This window comes from Humulus lupulus, chromosome 1 (assembly GCF_963169125.1).
Source record: "Humulus lupulus chromosome 1, drHumLupu1.1, whole genome shotgun sequence".
Classification (NCBI taxonomy): Eukaryota; Viridiplantae; Streptophyta; class Magnoliopsida; order Rosales; family Cannabaceae; genus Humulus; species Humulus lupulus.
This window is the reverse complement of record NC_084793.1, coordinates 64,708,143-64,730,137: the sequence shown is the minus strand read 5'-3', so window position 1 is coordinate 64,730,137 and position 21,995 is coordinate 64,708,143. Positions and strand designations below refer to the sequence as shown.

At 45.5% G+C, this 21,995-nt stretch overlaps 1 protein-coding gene across 11 annotated transcripts; it reads right to left on the bottom strand.

Moving 5' to 3' along the window:
• Positions 1-355: 355 nt before the first annotated feature.
• Positions 356-21,936, bottom strand: LOC133793512 (uncharacterized). 11 transcript variants are annotated; one of them, XR_009874875.1, is made up of 5 exons: positions 20,618-21,857; positions 20,180-20,258; positions 19,950-20,051; positions 1,265-1,314; positions 356-647 (listed from the first exon to the last, which is right to left on the bottom strand). XR_009874875.1 is itself a non-coding variant. In XM_062230865.1 (5 exons), the coding sequence occupies exons 4-5, from the start codon at positions 12,906-12,908 to the stop codon at positions 11,527-11,529; spliced, it is 1,308 nt and encodes a 435-aa protein (XP_062086849.1). In that variant the 5' UTR covers positions 12,909-12,919; positions 19,950-20,051; positions 20,180-20,262; positions 20,618-21,862; the 3' UTR covers positions 11,420-11,526. The 11 variants fall into 11 exon arrangements, 5 of the variants coding, with proteins under 5 accessions (XP_062086849.1, XP_062086843.1, XP_062086831.1 ...); XM_062230865.1 differs by lacking the exons at positions 356-647; positions 1,265-1,314 and adding exons at positions 11,420-12,051; positions 12,126-12,919 and having other exon boundaries at positions 20,180-20,262; positions 20,618-21,862; XM_062230859.1 differs by lacking the exons at positions 356-647; positions 1,265-1,314 and adding exons at positions 11,420-12,051; positions 12,126-12,919 and having other exon boundaries at positions 20,618-21,861.
• Between the last annotated feature and the right edge of the window lie 59 nt (positions 21,937-21,995).

The following is a 21,995-nucleotide window of genomic DNA, read 5'->3' as shown; positions in this document are numbered from 1 at the left end:
AAATTAATCAAACCATCACTTATCCAAACTAGAAATTCTATTTAAACACAAATTTTTATAAAAATATAGGATTTATCTTCACTTTTTAAAATTATAATTTCAAAGCATTTAATGTAAATCAATCTAATGAAATAACAAATAAATCAATGAACATTATTTATAAGGCAAAACATAATATTTTTGTTCTAAGCATGGATGTGTACAATTTAATGACACATCTTACACAAAGAATATTATGTTTTTGCACTAATGAAGAACAAAGTGTAAATATGTGCTAACAATCCAAAATACATGATATTTAAGATGAAAGAAGATATTTAAAGAAGAAAATTCCATAAACTTTGTTGCACAAAATGGGAAATCAACATACAAAATAAATACTATCTAGTTACAAATTGTTTCATCATCACCTTAATAATCTTAAAAAGATTATAAACTCATAACTAAAATAGCAAATACAAACTAAAAATTACAAACATAAATAGGAAAATTTGGAGGAGAAACCCCCAAATTTTCCTCTAAAAATACATAAAAAATAACCAAAAAGAAGAAAAAGATGAAGAGAATTGACAGGTTTTGAATGTGTAGAAATTATGGTATAGTAACCTCCTCTAAAAATGGACACCCTAAATGGTCTTCAAAACTCCCTATTTATAGCCAAAAAAAGAGTTTAAAATAATCAATTTAAATTAATTAAATTTGAAATGATGAATAATATGACATATATGGGTAAATTATATGGTATAATTATGATGTTTTGGGGTAAAATATGTAGAAAGTGTGGTAAAAAGTTGGCATTTTTGTCATAGGGGACAAATGGTACAAAAGCATTTTTTTGTTGGGCTCAAGGAAAAAATGGGGAAGTGGCAGTGAAAGAGCCGAATTAGGCCTGGTGAGGAAGCAGTGGTGGGCGTGTGGATGATTGCTCGGCTGGGGGAATTCTGCAATGTTGAAGTGTTGATGGAAGGAGGCAGCTGGAGAGAAAATTGCTGGGGACAGGTGGCGTGGGGAGCTGTTGAAGGCTGAAGGAGTTGGAGGTGGGCCAGGCGTCTGGGCTTCTGGAGGCAGGAGCATGGTGGCTGGGTGGGCCGGGTCTGGGTGAGCCGGGTCTGGAGATTGGGTAGGCGGCCCGTGTGGCTGGTGAAGGAGAAACCGTGGGCTGGGCTGGGTAGGAGGCCCATGGTTGAGAAGATGCATGGCTGGGAGGTTAAGTGATGCTTTCAAAAATGCCAAAGTTTCTTTGCTTTTTCTACAAAACTACCACCTTTCCTTTGATTTCCTTGCTTTTCAAGAGCCACCAATGAAATAATTTTCCTACAAAATAAATTATAAACTAAATTAAAATTAAATATTTTCATTAATAAAATATACCAAATAACTCGCATGAAAACATTAATTAAAATTTAATTTACATAACATTTAGTTTCAATAAAATCATATTTTTAGCATTCAAACTAACAATACTAATTTTAAATAATTCAATTACAACATAACACAATAAACTATCTATAAAAACATACAAAAATATATAAAATCAAAATAAGACTAATAAATTCAAAATTACTTAAAAACTTAATAAATCAATTAAAAACTCAAGAATTAAGCAACAATTAGCACATAAAAAGTGGGAAAATAACTCTATTTTGTAGAGTTATCACCAGTACACTGACTGATTTTGTCCCCTGAATCTTCCTCGTAACTCGAAGTGCCCAGACCAAAAGCCCCATTTTGTCTGGCGAAATATAGACTTTGGGCTGCCCCAGTGGGCTTCGGTCTTTCTTAGTCTTTTGTATTTTTATCCTTTGTATTGGGCTTCCGACAGAGAAGCCAAGGGTAATTATATCCTTGTTGGGCCCGGGTCAGCCCGGCCCAAGCCCAATGCTCCTGTGAGCCTATAAATACAGGTGACAGAGCACTGGAGAAGGGACCTCTCTTCGGCTTGTATACAGTTACTCTGTCGAAACATAGACAAAAACTCCATTGTAAAAGACTTTCCAAGCTCTAATACAACTGTCTCGTGGACTAAGGCTCATTAACGCCCCAACCACGTAAAAATCTTGTTTATACCTTCTAAATTCCATATCATTAATCTCGCTTACTTTTCATTAATATAGTTTCCGAAAATCTCGGTAAACATTTTGGTGCTTTTATTGATAACCTGAGAAAGCTAGTGCTAACGTCAAACCTCTACTACAATGGTGAATACAAGACACACCACTTTCGACCCTACTAACCCAGAGCAGGGCAATGGAGAGTCGTTGCCTTCCCAGTCTCTTCCTCAGAATCCGCCTGAGAACGCTCCTCCTCAGATGTCTCACCTTGACGAGTAACAAGACTATGAGGGTGGAGCAGAGTACGAAGAGGAGAACAAGGAGGAATATTATGAAGAGGAGGAGAACAAGGGGGAATACCATGACAAAGTTGCGGATCCCGAGATACCAGGGGGAGATCCCAACCAGCAGGACCTGGAGGTCACTAGACTGAGGCAGCAAGTCCTGGACCAGGAGGCCAGGATTGCTGAGCAGGCAGAGGCGCATCGGCGGATGCAAGAATCCCTCCAGGCCCTGCAGGCATTCATAGTCGCGTAGGGTCCGGCGATCAATCTCCTAGCTGGCTCGCTTCCGGGAGCGCAACAGCCCGCTCCGCAAGTCAGAGCCGGAGTCCCCGAAGACGTGAGGTCGGCTCCTCCCCGGGAACAATTTCCTGAGCCAGCCCCAGGATACCCGGACCAGGAGAAAAAAAAGGCCGGGGGAAAGACCCGAAAGAAAGATACCACCGTCGCGAATGTCGGGACCCGTTCCAAGACAAGGCCACTCGACCGATCAGCAGCAGGGGATGCGGCCGCGGGATGCGCGGCCCCGACACGCTCCAGGGCGACACGGACGGGAAAGGTCTTTGCATCCCAGTGCCTTGGTAAACAAAAATCGCCGGGAATGCCCACGTAGCGAGGAGCGTCATGCCTTTAGTTCAGGGGACGACACGTCCCGGATAGACCTACGCGGCGGACTGAACGCTCGGAAAGAGCGGGCCCGTAAGGAAAAGATCCTCCCCCGAGGTGGCGACCTTAGGAACAACATCACGACAAGAGAAACGAAAGAATCCCCATCGAGGATGGCACGGCCAGGCAGCTCATGGAGCAGCTGGCCGCTTTGAAAAAGGTCACGGACCGTTTGGTCCGCAAGCATGAAAGAGCAGATACCGACTCCGATGAAGAGGACAAAGAGCCTTGTGTGAGGCACATCCTGGACGCTGTGCTCCCCAAGGGGTTCAAGATGCCGAGCCTCACCGCCTATACCGGAAACACCGACCCCAGGGATCATCTGTCCCGGTACAACCGGCTTATGACCGTGGCCCACGTCAGTGATGATGGCAAGTGCCTCTGTTTTTCAATCACTCTAGGTGGTCCCGCCAAGAAGTGGTGGAAGAGACTTAAGCCAGGATCCATCCAATCATGGTCAAGGCTGCAGTCGGCGTTTCGCAAGCAGTTCGTGGCCGCCATGAGGATGGATATGCAAATCAGCGCCCTCGCCAATATTAAACAGCTCCCCGCGGAGACACTGAGGGCCTACATCCAGCGTTTCACTAAAGAAGCCTCCAAGACTAAGGTGGACGACGAACAGGGCCTGGTGGCATTGCTATCCGGAATCCAGGCCGGGTCCCCTCTCTGGGATGACATGCAGCGTAGCAAGGAGGCTACTTTGGAAGAATTTATAAGGAGGGCCCAAGGATTTATCAACTGGGAGGAGGCTCAGATCCAGGCTTTCAGATGGCCTCCGGCACCACAACCCAATGCCCAGGCGTTCCTAGGGTACGGGGTGCAGTTCCCAGCGTAATCCTACGTCGCGCCCCTGATCGCCCCGGGGTCGGTCGTTACGCCTGGAGTTACCTACACCCCTACGGTGTACGGTCCTACCTCTTCAGGGTATGCCCCAGTCCAGTCCGCCCACTTTTTCGGATATGGAGCCGCGCCAGCAAATCACAGCATTGCCCCCGTCGGGGCCCAGTAGTTGCAGGCGAGAGTAACTAAGGCAAGCGTAAACCCCTCCCGGGGGAAGAGATCTGGCAAAGGCCAAAATCGGTCTGAGCCGACTAAGAAAGGAAAAAGGGGCTACGAGCCCCAATATTCAGAATACACCAATCTAGTGGACACCAGGGCGAACATCTTCCTGGCCATAGAGAGGGCGGTTCACTACCGAAAGCCTAGCCCCATACTCAAAGGGGGAGAAATCCGAGGGATACCAGCAAACGATACGCCTACCATAAGGATGTGGGCCACACGACTGAAGAGTGCCGGCAGCTCAAGGATGAGATCGAGAATCTCATCAAGCTGGGGCATCTCCACCAGTGGGTCAGGATGCCCGTGGGAGTCCCGGGCCTATCAGCAGGTTCCGGACAACCCGCGGTTCAGGGTGCGCCCAGGGCATATCCGCCTCCAGGAGGGTATGTGTAGGGTCCAACGGTGCAAACCCCTCAAGGGGCCCCCGTCACGCAAGCACCCGGCCCTGGTATGCCTTATCCATCCGGGACGGCACCCCCTTGCGTGGACGAACATGTGGCCACCATCTCAGGCGGACCTCACCTGGGAGGGTCGTCTAGGAACGATCAAAAGCGCTACCTAAGCGAGCTCGACCACGATCAGGAGGTGTGCACCCTGATCCAGGCCCCGGCTCATCGCCCGAAATTGATGAACCTCCCTATCACATTCACGGAGGACGACGCCCGCAACGTCCATTTCCCGCACCATGACCCGCTGGTCATAGATGCACAGATTTCTCGCGTGCTGGTAGATGACGGGAGCTCTGTCAACATCTTGTTCAAGCCCGCCTTCACCACGATTGGCTTGACTGAAGCGGATCTAGCATCGTGCCCAACCCAGATCTACGGCTTCAACGAAGACGCGTTACTCCCCATGGGGAAGATCGAGTTGCCCGTAACATTGGGGAGTGAGTTGCAGCACTCATTCAAGTTCTGCACCTTCGTAGTGGTGGATTGCCCCACTTCTTACAATGTCATTTTTGGCTGGCCCGCATTAGTCGAGTTCAGGGCTATCACCTCCATCTGTCATCTTTGCATGAAGTTCCCTTGCGACAGCGGAGGGGTGGGGACTGTCTGGGGAGATCAGAAAAGCCCCTGGAAATGCTACCACGTGTCCGCCCGACCAGTATACATGGTCCGGGACGAGCCCTTTGAGGACTTCATCGACTTGGTACTTCCCCCACCTACTGAGAGAGTGATCCGGGAAGAAGATGAACTGGACCCGAGGATAGGAGACGACCGCATCCTGGAGCCCATGGACGAGATTGAGGAGGTGTGCATTAGCGACACCGATCCGGCCAGGGTCATCCAAGTCGGGAAAAATCTGTCGGCAGATGTCCGGGCCGCCATAATCGCCCGAGTTAAGGAGAACCAGGATATTATGGCCTGGTCTCACTCAGATATGACGGGGATCGACCGCAACATCATTTGCCACGCATTGAATATCGACCTGAACGCGACCCCGGTCCGTAAAAAACGCAAGCCCTTGGGAACGGAGAGGGTCGAGGCCCTCAAGCTGGAAGTAGAGAAGCTGTCATCAATCAACTTCATACGCGAGGCTGTATACCCCGTGTGGCTGGCCAACCCCATTCTAGTGCCGAAACTGAATGGAGTGTGGAGAACGTGCATCGATTTCACGGATCTCAACAAGGCTTGTCCGAAGGATTGTTTCCTGCTTCCCTGGATCGACCAAATGGTGGATGCGACATCCGGGTACGAGATCTTAAGCTTCATGGACGCTTACTCCAGCTACAATCAGATTTCCATGCATGTGGCAGATCAGGAGCATACCAGTTTCCAAACCGACAAGGGAATATACTACTACATTGTCATGCCCTTCAGGCTGACACCGGGGCAACCTACCAAAGGCTTGTCAATCAAATGTTCCGGGCCCAGCTGGGGCGAAACATGGAAGTCTACATCGATGATATGCTGGTCAAGTCCAAGACATCCAAAGCTTTCGCAGTCATTCGAAAGTACGGGATGAAGCTGAATCCCAAGAAATGCACTTTCGGCGTGGCCTCCGGGAAGTTCCTGGGCTTCATAGTGAGCTTCCGGGGAATAGAAGCCAATCCGGACAAGATCAAGGCACTGGTTGATATGCCCTCTCCTTGGAAGCATAAGGACATGCAAAGTATGACCAAGCAGATAGCCGCCTTAAGCAGTTTCATCTCCAAAGCCACGGACAAGTGCATCCCGTTCTTTAACGTCCTTCGAGGAAGCCAACGATTCGAATGGTCAGTCGAATGCGAAGAAGCTTTCCGAAAGCTGAAAGAGCACCTGGCCCAGGCGCCAATCCTGGCAAAGCCGGTGGACGGGGAGCCTCTGTACCTCTATCTGGCAGTGACCGAGCACGCGATCAGCGCCGCATTGGTACGGGAGGAGGAAAGGACCCATCTCCCAGTATACTACGTGAGTAAACGATTATTGGTACGAGGACGCAATCTGAGTCTCGATACCCGCTAATCGAAAAGCTGACTTTTTGCCTGCTAATGGCGTCCCGAAAACTCTGACCTTACTTCCAGGCCTACGCCATAAAAGTCCTTACCAACCACCCCCTGCGGCAAGTGTTACAGAAGCCTGAGTCGTCAAGGAGACTCCTAAAGTGGGCCATGGAACTAAGTCAGTTCGATATAGCCTACATTCCTAGGGTCTCCATCAAGGGGCAAGCCCTAACCGACTTCATCGTGGAGTGTTCCGGGATATCCCAGGAAGGCGATCCCGTGGCCCCCGCGGCGCCCGTGTGGAAGGTGTTCGTGGACGGGGCCTCGAATGAGAATGGGGTCGGGGCCGGGATCATCTTGGTATCACACCAGGGACACCAGTTGCAAAATGCCCTGCGTTTCCAGTTCAAGGCATCGAACAACGAAGCTGAGCACGAAGCCGGGAAGTAGGGGCCATGAACCTGGAGATCTACAGCGATTCCTAGCTGGTCGTCAGACAAGTCTCGGGGGAATATCAAACCAAAGGAGAGAGAATGGCGGCTTATGTGACTCAGACGAGAGAAATGCTGCAAACGTTCAAAAAGCACTCCATCCGCCAGATCCTCAGAGAGCAAAACGTGTTCGCGGACACACTAGCAAAGTTGGCCACCGATGCCGAAGCAGAATTGGCCGGACTAGTCCCCGTTGACCATCTCCCCATCCCAAGCATCCGAGCCCCCGCGGTCAACACCATTGACCACTCCACGTCTTGGATGGGACCTCTTATCCGCTATCTGACAACCGGTGAGGTGCCAGCCGACAGGGCCGCAGCCAGGAAGCTTCAGTACCAGGTCCACCGACATGTCATGATGGACGGAAAACTCTATCGTCAGGTGTTGTCCATGCCTTACCTCAGGTGTGTGTCTGGGACAGAACTAAGCGCCATCATGCACGAAGTGCACGAAGGCTTTTGCGGAGATCATACAGCCGGACCCAGTCTCTCCAAAAAGATCCTGCACCAAGGATATTTCTGGCCGACCATGAAGAAAGATTGTATCGACTACGTCCGCAAGTGCGAACAGTGCCAAAGATACGCGAAGGTCCTGCGGGCCCCGCCGACAAAGACAACCTTGATGACTAGCCCCTGGCCTTTCGCGGTGTGGGGGATCGATCTGGTAGGATCGCTCCCGACCGGGAAAGGAGTGAAATATGCCATCGTGGCTGTGGACTACTATACCAAGTGGGTTGAGGCGGAGCCCATGAACATGATCACTTCGAAGAAGGCCCTGGATTTCGTCATCAACAATATAGTGTGTTGATACGGCCTCCCCTACAAAATTGTATCCGATAACGGAAAGCAGTTCGACAGCATCCACTTCACAGATTTTTGTGAGAGACATGGCATCGTCAAAAGCTTCTCCGCGGTCGCCAGGCCCCAAGCAAACGGGCAGGCGGAAGCTGTCAACAAAATCTTGAAAGGGACGTTAAAGAAAAAACTTCAGGCCTGCAAGAGAAAATGGCCCGAAGAGCTGCCCCGCATGTTGTGGGCTTACCGGACCACCGAGAGGACGTCCACCGAGCACACTCCCTACTCCATGGTCTATGGATGCGAAGTCGTCATCCCCATCGAAACAACCATCCCGTCTCACCGAAGAGACACGTATGATCCCGCCCAGAACCACACCTTACTTCAGGAATCACTAAATCTCATCGAGGAGATCCGGGAGGAGTCGCAAGTACAGCTGAAGATGTACCAAGGCAAGATCGCACGGCACTTCAACTCAAAAGTAAAATGCAGAAGGTTCGGAACCGGCGACTTAGTCCTGCGAAGAGTCTTCCCTCCTACTCAAGATCCGAGAGTAAGGGTTCTGGGCCCGAATTGGGAAGGCTCGTACGAGATCCAACATGAAGTGTGCCCCGGGACGTACCGCTTAAAGTGGCTTGATGGCTCTGAAGTCCCAAGTGTTGGGTTTTATGTCCTTATAAAACCATGTCGGACATGTAGCACGATTTCATATTATCAATAAAAGTAGTAGAAATCATTTAGTTTGAAAACCGTGTTGCTTTCTTGTTTTATTACATGATTATTGAAATAATACAAACATTTATAAAATCCCAAACATATGGATAGTTACAATTATAGTGATTAGGTCACAGTGGATTATAGTTGTAATTATATGTTCAAAAGAACAAGTCCTAAGATTAGATCAGTGCATTGGATTTTCACTGATTAGGCAATCTACGATATGATCTACTTACACATTCAGGGTATGATGTCTTGTCCAAGGCATCGACCAAGTAGATAAGATCGGATGTATTTAGTTACATCAGACTAGGACCGATATTGATTATTGATTGATAAATAAGTATCGTTGTTATCAAATCTAATCAATGTCACAACGTTGACCATATATTAAGTCGATCTTAATTCTGAGTGATAATATTCTGCTAATTATATTATTTAAATCTTTTGACTTGTTCGTTACTAGCTTACCCTACGGTCTAGCCCATACTTACATCTTGGAGATTTATTAGTGTAATTGAGTGGGAGTATTATTCATAGATACGAAATCTATAACTTCTGTATGAGAAGTGAAAAGATGATTTCCTTAATTGCTTTGTTCAAAAGGTTAAATGATTGAGATCTCATTTCTGTGATTAAGTTCACGGAAATATCATTTATAAGGAACTTAGTGGGAGTTAAGGATAAAATACTGATGAGGGGTAAAACGGTAATTTGCATCCAACTCGTTAGTAAGTTATCGATAGAGGATTGACTGATTGTAATGGTTATAACAATGGATAACGTATTTATGGTTTTGAAAATACGTTCTATGAATTCAAGAGTTCAATTCTGAGTCTATAGCGGAGTCACGAGGAATTAATAAAGTAGTGAAATTATTCGTAAATAAATTCACGGTAACTTATTGGAGCTTGATTTCATGGATCCATGGTCCCCGCATCACCTTTGAGTAAATCATCTAGAATGTCTCAATTAATTGATTTAATTATCAATTAGGATTTTTAAAGTTGACTAGGTCAATTTTGGAAAATTTACAGAGATATGAGATTTAGATAATAAAATAGAATCTTTGGGTAAATTTATTAATATTGATAAATTGGTATCAATATAAATAAATAATATTAAATCAAGTTTCAAATTATAATTAGTTAATTTGAATAAGGATTTAATTAATTAATTGAAATAAATAAATAAAAGGTTTTGAATTTAGGCCCAGTTGGGATTTAAATTCAAAACAAGGAGATTGGGCCCAAGTCCATTTATGGCAGCCCAAGGCTTTTATTTTTGTTTATTATTTTTAATTAATTTAAATTTAAATAAATCTCATTAAGTTGCCTATATAAGGAATATGATATCTAGGGTTTTAAAAAGAAAGCAAGTCAGTCTTAGTTAATTTGGGTAAGTGAAAACCTAGACAGTCTAACCTTTCTTGGCCACTCTCTCTTCTTCTTCTCTTCAAGATCTCTATCTCATGTGTTGAGAACCAGCCCACACTAGTTCTAGGTTGATCAAAGGCTTGGTGAGGAAGACTGTGTTGCTGATTTTGTTCAATCTCTTGATAATATTCTGCTACAGAAAGGAATCAAGAGTTAGAGAGATTGAATGATGGAGTTGTTCCAGTTCCGCTGCGTAATGTAAGTTTTTACCTTACTCTGTATTTGTATCAATTTCATAGGAGCATGTTCTAGGAATTTGCATGTTTGTTTGATAATATGTAAATTGCATGAAAATAAATAAAGATCCTGCAATGAGAATTTCCAACACCAAGAGCCTGGAACGTGGAACATCTCCGTAAATACTATCAGTAGTCAGGAGAACGTGTTCCAATTTTGTATTTTCGTTGTAAATAATGTACGCCTCAGGGCAATCCCTTGAATAATAAAAATGGCGTGTGCAAAACGCCATAAAGAAACGTTATCAATCAATGAAAATTTTACTCAAGTGACCCAAGACCAGTCTCCGCTCACTTATGGGGGGTATCCCAGGTATGAGCAAATACCAGGCAGGGCGCAAGCCTCAGGCCGGTCCCACCCCGAACGAACGATGTCCGGGGATATAAATTAAAAGAGGACCAAGCCTCAGGCTGGTCCCACCCCGGACGAACGATGTCCGGGGGTATAAATTAAAAGAGGACCGAGCCTCAGGCTGGTCCCGCCCCGGACGAACGATGTCCGGGGGTATAAATCAAAAGAGGATCGAGCCTCAGGCTGGTCCTGCCCCGGACGAACGATGTCCGGGGGTATAAATCAAAAGAGGACCAAGCCTCAGGCTGGTCCCGCCCCGGACGAACGATGTCCCGGGGTATAAATTAAAAGAGGACCGAGCCTCAGGCTGGTCCCGCCCTAGACGAACGATGTCTGGGGGTATAAATCAAAAGAGGACTGAGCCTCAGGCTGGTCCCGCCCCGGACGAACGATGTCTGGGGGTATAAATCAAAGGAGGACCGAGCCTCAGGCTGGTCCCGCCCCGGACGAACGATGTCCGGGGGTATAAATCAAAAGAGGGCCGAGCCTCAGGCTGGTCCCACCCCGAACGAACGATGTCCGGGGGTATAAATTAAAAGAGGACCAAGCCTCAGGCTGGTCCCACCCCGGACGAACGATGTCCGGGGATGTAAATTAAAAGAGGACCAAGCCTAAGGCTGGTCCTACCCCGAACGAACGATGTCCGGGAGAGAAGAGCATCCGGTATGCCCCAGGGCAAAGCCGTGGCCCGCGACTGGTAGAATGAGGGAACTAGGTTTCACAGTAAACTATTTGAACCTCATTGGCCCAGGCCATCAGGTTTTCGAAGTTAAAAATTAGGCGGGTAGGACTGAGACAATTCGACAAGCTAAAGTCAGTGGGTCTAGTCCAGGCCGTTGGAACCATGACCAAACCCTCAGAATCAGTCATGCACGGTGATGAAAGGAAATTTCTAAGGAATAAAAAAAATAAGCTAAACCGGAGGAAGCAATACAAATTTTCTTGGACGCATACGTGTCCGAAAAAGTTATTACAAAATTATAAAAAAGAAAGAAAAAAGAGGCAAGGTGAAGACCCGGGCCTAGGCTTCGTCCTCCAGAAGCTCCGCGTCTTCCTTCTCCTTGGCCTCGAATTCAGCCCTCTTTGATTCTGAGTCAGGAAAGATCAGGAGGTTCATGCTTTTGTCCTTGCGCCAAGCCATGTAGATGGCCTCCTCAAAAGTGACGTGCAGCAAGTCCTCTGCCTGCTCCTTTCCGCGACGGGCCTCCTCATTCGCCGTCATCTCCTCACGAAGAGAATTGTCCAGCTCGCGGACCCGGGTCTCCAAGTTCTGGATCTTCTCCCCGTCCCGGACAGACTGAGCCGCAGCCGCCTCCAGAAGGGCTGCCCTCTCGTTGGCCGCGGTTTCTTTCCGGGACAAGGCCTCTTCAAGCCCGGCCTTGACTCGGTCGAACTCTGCGCGGTCCACGTCTGCCTGAGCAACCGCTTTGCTCAAAGTCTCCTGAGCCTGGGCCATCTCCCTGGCCAGGGCCTCCTTGGCGGCCTCCCTTTGGTTCACGGCCGCCTCGGCCACCAGGTCAGTATTCCGGTGGGACAACAGAGCGTCCTGGAACAAAGCACAGTTAGAAGAATCCTTACAAACGAATAAAAAAGAAAGAAAAAAACATGAAGCAAACTTACAGCGGTGGCCTGATGGCGGAGGGCCTGGGAGATGAACAACATATCTAAGTTGGCGATGGTGGCATACCGCTTGAGTTGGAGGTTAGACATGGTGTTCCCCACCTGCTCCAACAAGTCTGCCGCAAAAGGGGTCGTGTCCTGCCCCAGCTTAGGGCGAAAGCCCGTCTCGGTAGCTAGCCGATCCACGATTGGCTGGGGCACGCTAAAAGCCGACGGGCGCTCAGCGAACTCAACCTGACAACGAATTGTCAGGGCCTTGTACGTCTCATCTCTCCAGTCCCGGCCACTCTCCCAGGTCCGGGAAATTAGCCGAGACTGCTCATCCCGCAAGACGGCTTCCCCCTCCTCAGGTAGTGCCGAATGTATGGGGAGGGCCGGTAATGCGGGAATCTCCTTCGCGGCGAGGCGGCTTTCCCCGTGCGACTCACCGGCTGAGCCAGCCCGCCTCGTCCAGGGCCTCTTTTTCCCAGTGTCGGCCTCTGCAGCGCCCAGGTCCAAGGCCCTCTTCCCGGAACTCCGGCTTACCGCGGGTTCCGGCTCCAAATCGATCACCGGAGGTTGGGCAAGGCCGGGGACGGCAGCCGGGTCCACGGCCATGATAGGGATCACGGCGATTGCCCCCTCGTCGGGTCGAGGCTCCGCCTCTGGCGTCTCCTTGTTGCGAGAGGGGTCCGGGCCTGGCGCCTCTGGATTCTTCTTGGCAGCCTTTTTGGCCGCGACCTTGGCCGCCCTCGCGGCCCAGGCTTCGAGGAGTTGCCTCAGCTCATCCACGGGGGTAGACATGTCTGAGTCTCCTGCAACAAACACAAATAAAAAAGAATTAGTACAATTAAACAGGAGAATCGAAATTAAAACTAAGAGTGACTCGGGACGAACCCTCATCTAAGCCCTGGGCGTGACTCAACTCATCTATCGCGAAAGAGTAGACTCGATCCCCCATGTCATCCAGGTTCAAGAAATTCCCGTACTGAAGGAACCCGGACAAAAACATGAGAGCTTCCGAGCCTACGGGAACGGGAGACGAAGGTCTCGTCTCCCCGTCAGCCCAGAACACGGGGCCTCGAAGTGCTAGCCTATCCCTAGCTAAGTCCCCAACTTGGGGAGCATAAGATAAGATCAAAGGTGAGTTACCTAGCCCAGATACGCTAGCCCCGGGGGTACCCGTGTTCGGCAGGGCCTCCTCGAAGAGAGCTTCCAGCTCCTCTGAAGCGGCCGCCTCCGTCTGGGCCAAGTCCCTCTTCCGCTTGGCCACGTCCACTCACGCCGCAGTCTCCACCTCCGCGATATGCTCCAGGGCCAGCTGCTCCCTTATGACCGTGATCTTCTCGCACTGAATTCCCCGAAGGTTCGGGACGACGATAGTCTGGTGGGCCGCGAGCATCCCGACCAGTCAGAGGTTGTCCGTGTTGACGTAGCCTCCTACATCCAGGTCTTCTGCGCTCAGCCCGGAGTAAAACCTCCTCCGATCCAAGATGAACTGGGTGAGAGGAGTCTGGGCAAAAGGTCCTGCCACCCGAAGTAACGATGAGAAACAAAAAGGAAAAAAAAAAAGAAGAAAAAGAAAAATCGGCCAGCTAAGGGTCGGGGAAGCACTTACCCACTTGCTAGAAGTCCAGCAGCAGCGTGGGGTTCTTCTCCACGAGGAACCCGGACGTCATGAACCAGTAATGCTGAACGTCCGGGGGATGCTTCCAGGAGCTTGTGGGAGGGGGGTAGCTACCTCGCGGCTTCAGCCTATAGAAGTCATCCAAGGTCTTGTCCTTGGCATTGACCTGCGGTTCCATCTTGTAAAATACAAGATCTCCGCGAGGGTGGGCTCCGCAATCTCCTTCGCAGCGCAGAAGACACGCCATCCCACAAGCAGTCGGTAGGCTTGAGGCAGAAGCTGGAAGGGTGCAATTCCCACGTATGTCAAGAACCGCACAAAGTAGTCGTGAAGCGGGAGTGTGGCACCCGCACTGATATGGCCAGCGCTCCAGGCCCCAAACCCTTCTACGGAAGTATGCGCCCGCTCCTCTATCCTGGCCAGGCGGTTGTGGAAGAGTCCGGGAGTGGACTTTATGCCCAGGCGCTTCTCCAGGACGTACATCATCCGGTAGTTCCGGAACAGATTTGGCACCGTGTCTGTCTCCCATATGTTGCCTTTGGGGTTCGGGACCCAGGGAGGGTGACGGGGACCCTGTTGACTTCATCCTTTGAATGAAGGGTGACGCCCGTTGTCATGGCTGATGATCTGGGAACAAAAAGAAACCAAGCAGTCAATACCAAAACCCAAGAAAGTCGATCAAGGTACGGGGGGCCTCCTACGGACTGCTTGGAGTCCCCTCCGGATCAGGTCCGGGTTCGCCAGAGAACCACGAGACCCAGATCAAGAACGAAAAAGGGGCTACTAAATAGGCTCCACCATTTGTCCAGGAAGCATCCGGACCCGGAGCAACCCGGACCCGGAGCAACCCGGACCAGGCGGCCTTCCTAGCACTATTCCTAAGCGTAAGCAAGTTCTAGCAGCCTAATCATATGAACAAAAGGACGGCCTACATTCATGTATTTACCAAGAAGAAGGACATAAAGACTTACTGTGAATAGCTGGCCGTGAAATATGGTGGTTGTCTGACGATAAGGATGGCAAAATCTCGTTCTTGAACTAGTGAAGGCGGTTCAGCAACTCGTCGATAGGGCAGGCCCAGGACGTGTGCTCAGGCAGAGGTACAGACACTGGGGCTGTTGGAAAGAGGCGACAGCGCAGAGTGAGCAGGCGGTGAAAAATGTCGTCGGCGATATTGGACATAAACAGCTCCTTAGTTCTTGAAATGGCTCGAGAGTGTAAAAGTTTCAAATGAATGTCTGAGGAGCATTTATAGAGACCCAAATCCTGGTCTCTGATCCAGCGGGTAGAAATTCCCCCATCGGACAGTCCAAAATCGTGCAGGGGCATTAATGAGCACTAGATAGCTGGATCCTCACCATTACAATCCAACGTCCTAGGAGAGGCGAATGTCAAAGGTTGCCCCATCCTACGGTCCACCTCAGCGCAGAAGCATTAATGGAGGACCCCCGTGCGGATGGGACGCTTTGGAATCCGTGCTGACACACTAGCCCAGGCCTAGCGACCCTTGAGGTGGTTAGGTGACCTTTCGAGATCAAGTGCCATCGTTGCAGCAGTCGCTTGGCGACATGTGTATCCCTCACCATGAAGCGGGACTTCAGTAAACGGACTCGGACATTGGTAAATGGTCCGGGCTCCGAGCGCGCCCAGCGTCACTGCCCTTTGCCATTGACCCACGATTCTAAGCAGGAACTGGGAAGGCAACCGTGGAGTATCCGGGAGCAAGGCAAGCCTCCACCTCGCAGACCCAGGCTTGGGGGGTAAATGTTATCCCCATTTCCTGCCTTGGGCCCAGGACGGTGGTCCAGGGCCACAGTCTGGGCAATTGGATTTGGGCCCAGCCCAAGCCTGCTTAGCAGGGGAATGACCGGGTTCGATGGCCCAAGTGTGGGTCCAGACCCGGACGGTGTCCAGGAAAGAAGATCCAGGGCGATCGTCCAAGAGACGTATAGCCAATTGGGGTTACGGTCGAGGTGTACGCAAAAGGGTCTCGGAGCCTGGTAAACGATTCGGGCTTGCGGTAAACGAAGAGGGACAGAGGTAAACGAACCCGAGTCAAGTCCTCCAGGTTGGCAGGAAAAGGCATCCGTGACCCTGAAGCCGCCCCACGACGCGTGGGGGCTATCCCCACTTTTCACCTGTGGAAAAGGCCACCTCGGGATTGCACGCCGCTGGTTCAGACCTGCGCTGCCAATACACTAACTGATTTTGTCCCCTGAATCTGCCTCGTAACTTGGAGTGCCCAGACCAAAAGCCCCATTTTGTCGGGCGAAATATAGGCTTTGGGCTGCCCCAGTGGGTTTCGGTCTTTCTTAGTATTTTGTATTTTTATCCTTTGTATTGGGCTTCCGACAGAGAAGTCAAGGGTACTTATATCCTTGTTGGGCCCGGGTCAGCCCGGGCGAAGCCCAGTGCTCCTGTGAGCCTCTAAAAGACTTTCCAAGCTCTAATACAACTGTCTCGTGGACTAAGGCTCATTAACGCCCCAACCACGTAAAAATCTTGTTTATACCTTCTAAATTCCATATCATTAATCTCGCTTACTTTTCATTAATATAGTTTCCAAAAATCTTGGTAAACACCTCTAACGATTTGCATTTAATGGCTTCAAATTCTAATTTTATGGGGAATTTCTCAATCTTTCCTCAATTAAAGTCAATAGGTACGTAATATGTGTCAAAAAAAATCCATCATTTCCCTTCAAGAGTCACCAATATTTTTGTTATTGCAAGATATTTAGGTCAAAGCTATGATCGAGTAAGCTTGTTATTGGTTAGAATGGAATAATGTGATAGATCCTCATTAGAAGACATGATTTTCCTAATCATTCCTAAAATTAATAAACAAGTGGGTTGTTAGTGTCAAGGATAAGCATCTTTCCCCATGAAGATTCATAAAAATCTTAGTTAACGTAATATTGCTCACTCAACCCAGTTTCGGACTCACGAAGACCTGAATGAGGGTCAATTACATTGATTTGGTCCTAATCCCAAGAAGTGAATTGCATAGATTGTTGGATAAATCTTTAATTTTATGCGTTTAATGCCAAAAGGAGCTAATTCGATGTAAAGTCAATCATTTAAAGCCCACTAGGAGTTGATCGAGAGTGCGATTCGCTCAGACATGAGTCGGCGTTGAATTTATCGATTGCTCGTAATTCGTTCTTAAATACTCTTAGGTTATTGAAAATCACTTAGAATGGTGCTATGATATAGGAAACTAAATGTATTTATTACGGTAGAATATCTCTAACAATTCACATTTAAAGGCTTCAAATCCTAAGTTTGTGTGGAATTTCTCGATCTTAACTCAATTAAAGACAATAGGTGCGTAGGCTGTGTCAAAATATTCCATCATTCCCCATCAAACGTCACCAATATTTTAACATAGAGAACATTAAAACCAACGAAATGTTGTTTCTTTGCCATGCAATAAATTTTCTTCACAAAGGAGGAGCTAGATTTCTATCTGACTATCAATAATATATTCCTCATGCAATTTAGTCAAACAGATAATGAAAATAATTAATAAAAAACCAAAAATAAATAATTATTTTAGAATTGACCAACGAATGTTTGAGGGAAAGAAATTAAGAAATTATGCTGAATAAGGCACCAATCCTATATTTTTCTCAAATAAGCAGTAGGATTATGTTGGTTAGAGAACCAATAACAGGCCAAAGTTAAATAAGCCGTAACAACATAACTCCACTTTGATGATTTTTCTCATGGATGAGTAATTCTCATAAAAAAATAATGTACCCCAACAAAGAGAATAAGAGTTAACTCAGAGCCAAAGAGCTTATGACATCACTCTCATAAGCTATTTGATGCACAATTTGCCTATTGACAAAAACATCAAATATGTATAATTGTATTCCCAAAGAGCTTGATTCAATACCATGTACAATAATTTTTTTCCATAATTTGAAAAACCACTGCACTACATGCAACACATTCATCCAATGCAAATAAAGAGCCATGATCTTCTTCTTTCTCAAAATTTGTCTCTCACTGACAGTTAAACGAACCATTATCCTACAATGAATATAATCAAGCAAATAAAATTTTTAATCCAACAATCAGTTATTCACCTAGAAGATTATAAACAACAGGCACAACTTAGACAAAGAAATAAGAATAGATTACTATATATATATAAAGAATATTTGGAATAAAAATAATTATTTTTTTCCTTCTTATAGTTCACAGAAAGAAAACGTACAAACAAATACATATAGCCTTTTCAGACTTGAAGCTGTTACAACTAATTAGCTAAAAACTAGGAAAGCTTGAAAATAGATAAAATACTAAGAAATAGTCGGACAAAGAAGAAGTCAGACAAACATTAACCTAATTCCCTAAAATTTGCCTCCCATATTAGAAGAAACACAGACAGATTATGTTTTCCTATCTAATTTGTAATAAATTGAAAGTTTGTCGAGTTATTTAGAAGATGGAGAAAGTGGGAAAGGTGGGCTCCTTGTTTCTTTTATGCATTGAAATTCGGCTAAGCATATTAAGTGTGTTTTTTAATCCGAAACAAGAGAAAATTTAAATTAAAGATGACCACTCTGCTTATTGTGATCAGAAAACCAAAGATTGTAATTTGATAGAGGTAGTACTCACTCACTGAAACCACTAATGTTATTTTGGGATCTAAGCATTGAGAACTATTGTATCATTAGCTTTTTGAAGTGAATATTCCAGTTTAGTAGAGGTAGATGAATAAACCAATTAGTTGGTGATGCAATGCTTGGTCATTTCTCTACCTAAAATCTTGAGCTTACATATACTTGTTTGGAGCTTTTACAAAATGAAAAGAGTTGGCTAAACTGTCATACACACACACACCTTATATAGGCACTGGAAAACAATCAGGTTTGTCTACATTCAGTTCTAAAATGTGGACACGAGATGAGATGATGAGTTCTTACTTTTATATCCTAGCTAAACAATGTCGCATTTATAGATAGCTCGTAGTGTTTCTTCGCATTCATGATGGTATCACTAGATGAGAATAGGCTTTATTTTGTTGTATTCTGATATTTTCATAACAGAACCAAGTACAATATCTCAGGTACTTAACAACATCCTTTGCTCAGCCCAGAAATTTTTGGTGTGGTTTGCTTGGCTCAGGTGAATATGGAGTTGGCTAGGATTGAAGCCAACTTTTACTGGGTTGTCATCTCAGGGACCAAAAGAAGATGCAAGGCTCTCAAAGTTTCTGTTTCTGCTGCTAGTGCTAATGAATCTGCAGTAGCCACTATGACCACTCTGCTTATTGTGATGACACCTAAGTATATGGTGTTTCTTGCTTATTGTGTGGTTGGTTTAAATAATTTTGCATGAATATTTAGAACCATTCATAAATATCACAAGTGATGTAATGAAATATATTATTCCCTTATTGTGATCTTTTTATCAGAAGATCTAGTAAAAGATATTGTTCCAATTAAGATAACAACAAAAGAAAGAAAGAAACTAAATCTAATGTGTGTATGAACACAAGAACAAAAACATGTTCAACATCACATATATAGATGGATAGATACTATAGTATTTAGCTTAGATATTGGTCAGATTTGATCAGATATAAGTTGGCAAAACACAATAACACCTTTGGATATTAAGACTTTTTCCCATTGAAAATGTTTTTATTTCAGTCATATATATATATATATATATATAAATAAATATATAATATAAATACAAATATATATTCACTTAAGCTTTGGTCAGACAGATACTGGGAACCTCTATCCTCTCAAATCTAGGGAAGAGAAGACCAGGAATATATGCTTACTCTCCTCACATACCAGGTGGCTTCTCAACCTATTTCTTCTTCTCTTTGGCTCTTAATTAATGAATTGACTCAAAACACAACATTTATTCTAATGATCAATAACAGAAGTAAGATTTCCGGGTTTGAATCACCCGGGAATAGTTGGAACAGCTCCCTCAATGGAACTTCTTATTATTTGGAATGAAAGGGGCCAACTCCACTTCATGTAAACCCAATATTTGAGATAGGCCCTGATGAACCAAGATTCTCAGAATGGCTTGTCTTTGAGGGTATAGGCGTTGATGAGAGTGGGAGACAACATTTTCTTGACGAAAAAAAAAAGAAAAAAAGAATCTAAAATATGCAAATAGGCATTCCATCAAACATTTGGTGCTCTTACTGAATTCATAGAAAGAGAGATAGAGAGAGAGTACCTCTGCAACAGATTAGAAAAGCAGGAGGAAGAAGAGAAGAGTGTCTCTGACACGGACCTCCGACTGGGACGAGCAGCTACCTTCGACTGGGTGTGTTGCTTGCTGAGAGTGAGAATGAGAGATGGTTGTGTCGGATTAGGGGTTGAGCAAGAGGAGAGTGATATATCAAAATAAATAAAGCAAATAAGTAATAAACCAGTCGGTGACGAAGGAGGGAGTTGGAGCCATACCTGATGAACCAGTCAGTGACGAAGGAGGGAGTTGGAGAAGAAGACGAAGACTCAAAATTGGAATGGAATTATAATTCCACTGACTCAAAATTGGAAAAGTTATTCCGTTAGTTTGGGGGAATAAGCATTACAATGGAATTCTTTTCCAAACTTGTTATTTCCAACCAAACAAAAATCCAGCCCATTAACATTTCATTCCTTTCCTTTCTGGCCCATTACCATCAACCAAACAGGCCCAGAGTTAACTCAGGGCCAAATTGATATTCACTTGCAAATAAATTAATCATTCTTTCATCAAAAAAAAAAATTAATCATTCTACTCTAAATAATAACATAAACAACAAATATAAGTTCAAAATCAGTTTCAAGGATCCAAATATCTGCCCCTACACTAAAAAAAAATATAATTCTAATTCAAAGACAAGAAATTCAATGTACCTTTGGGGAGGGAATGCAGCTGCTGACGACTTCTTTGTTTACTTATTCTGCTTGACAGATGGGGCATTGCATGGATGTTAAACCCAAATGTCACCTTGGAGTTCTTGCAGTTGTTGTATCTTTCTCTGAAAACATTTATGTGCCAGCAATGCTAAGCCACCAAATGAGTGCCCGTTTTTATCCCAACATTAGAAAGCAATAATATATCACATATTATGTCTTTCATAGTTATGATAAGGATCTCCGAGTTTTCCTCTCTAGTTATATATTAGTCGAGAACCATAGTTTTGCTATTCTCCTTTCCCTTGCCACTTACCAAATATAAAAATACTTCCAATTTTATATATGTAGAACAAAGTAGAAACCATGTCGATCAAAATCAGAATGGTCTGTTAATGTGTTGAAATTCTCTGTATATGATAAAAGTGTCTGAATGTTTCAGATACCTTATAGACAGACTCTGATCCTCTCAAAACTAGAAAGATCTCAAACGTGGATGTATGTTTTTAAAAGAGTATCAACTATCTTAGATGTTTAAACTGTTTCAAAATCTTATATCTCTTCCATAATAAATTGCTTAAATATTTGTTCTACCAGCTTAGAGCAAAATATTTTTATGGATCTACATTAGTTTACTGCTATATCCAGCTACAAATACTAGCAGACAGTACATAACAAATTAATTTTATAATAGAGCTCATAAAACAATAAGATCCTTTCAGATTATGTACAAGCTCAAGAAAACAAGAGAAATGGATTCTGTTCACACTGGTTAATAATCTCTGTTTCAATCAAAATCATGTGAGTGCTATTAGCAGAAAAATGTGGAGAGTGTGGGAAAGATAAGTAACAAAAAATCAAATTTAAGGACATGCAACCTAAAGTTCACATTTTTATGCCAAAAATTAAACGATACTATCGAAATGAAAAAAAGAATGAAGCAATCTTTACAAACCTCCATCTAAGAACACATAAATATCTCATACCAAATGTACATGGTCCCTCTAAGGATCAACGAAAATCCACACAAAAAAAATCATTCAAGCTAAGAACAACTTGCCGAGAACCTAGAAGAGCCTCCACCGGTGAATAAAGAGAAGGAATGAAAGACATAAACACTGAAAAAGTCTACCCCTCCTTGAGTGTAACCGATTGTGGGTAGGAAACCCATTCATAAACATTAGCCTGCCCCTACAAAAGTAGACTGCCAGCAGTCAATCAATTGTGTCCTCTCCTCCCAACTAAAATTGGTAATGATTATAAATTGGTAATGAACGGCCACGATTAATTGAATTGAAACTATACTACCAACCATTGGATGCAACCTATAGCCGATGAACGACTCTAATGCCTTGACGAGACCCGTACGGGACAACAT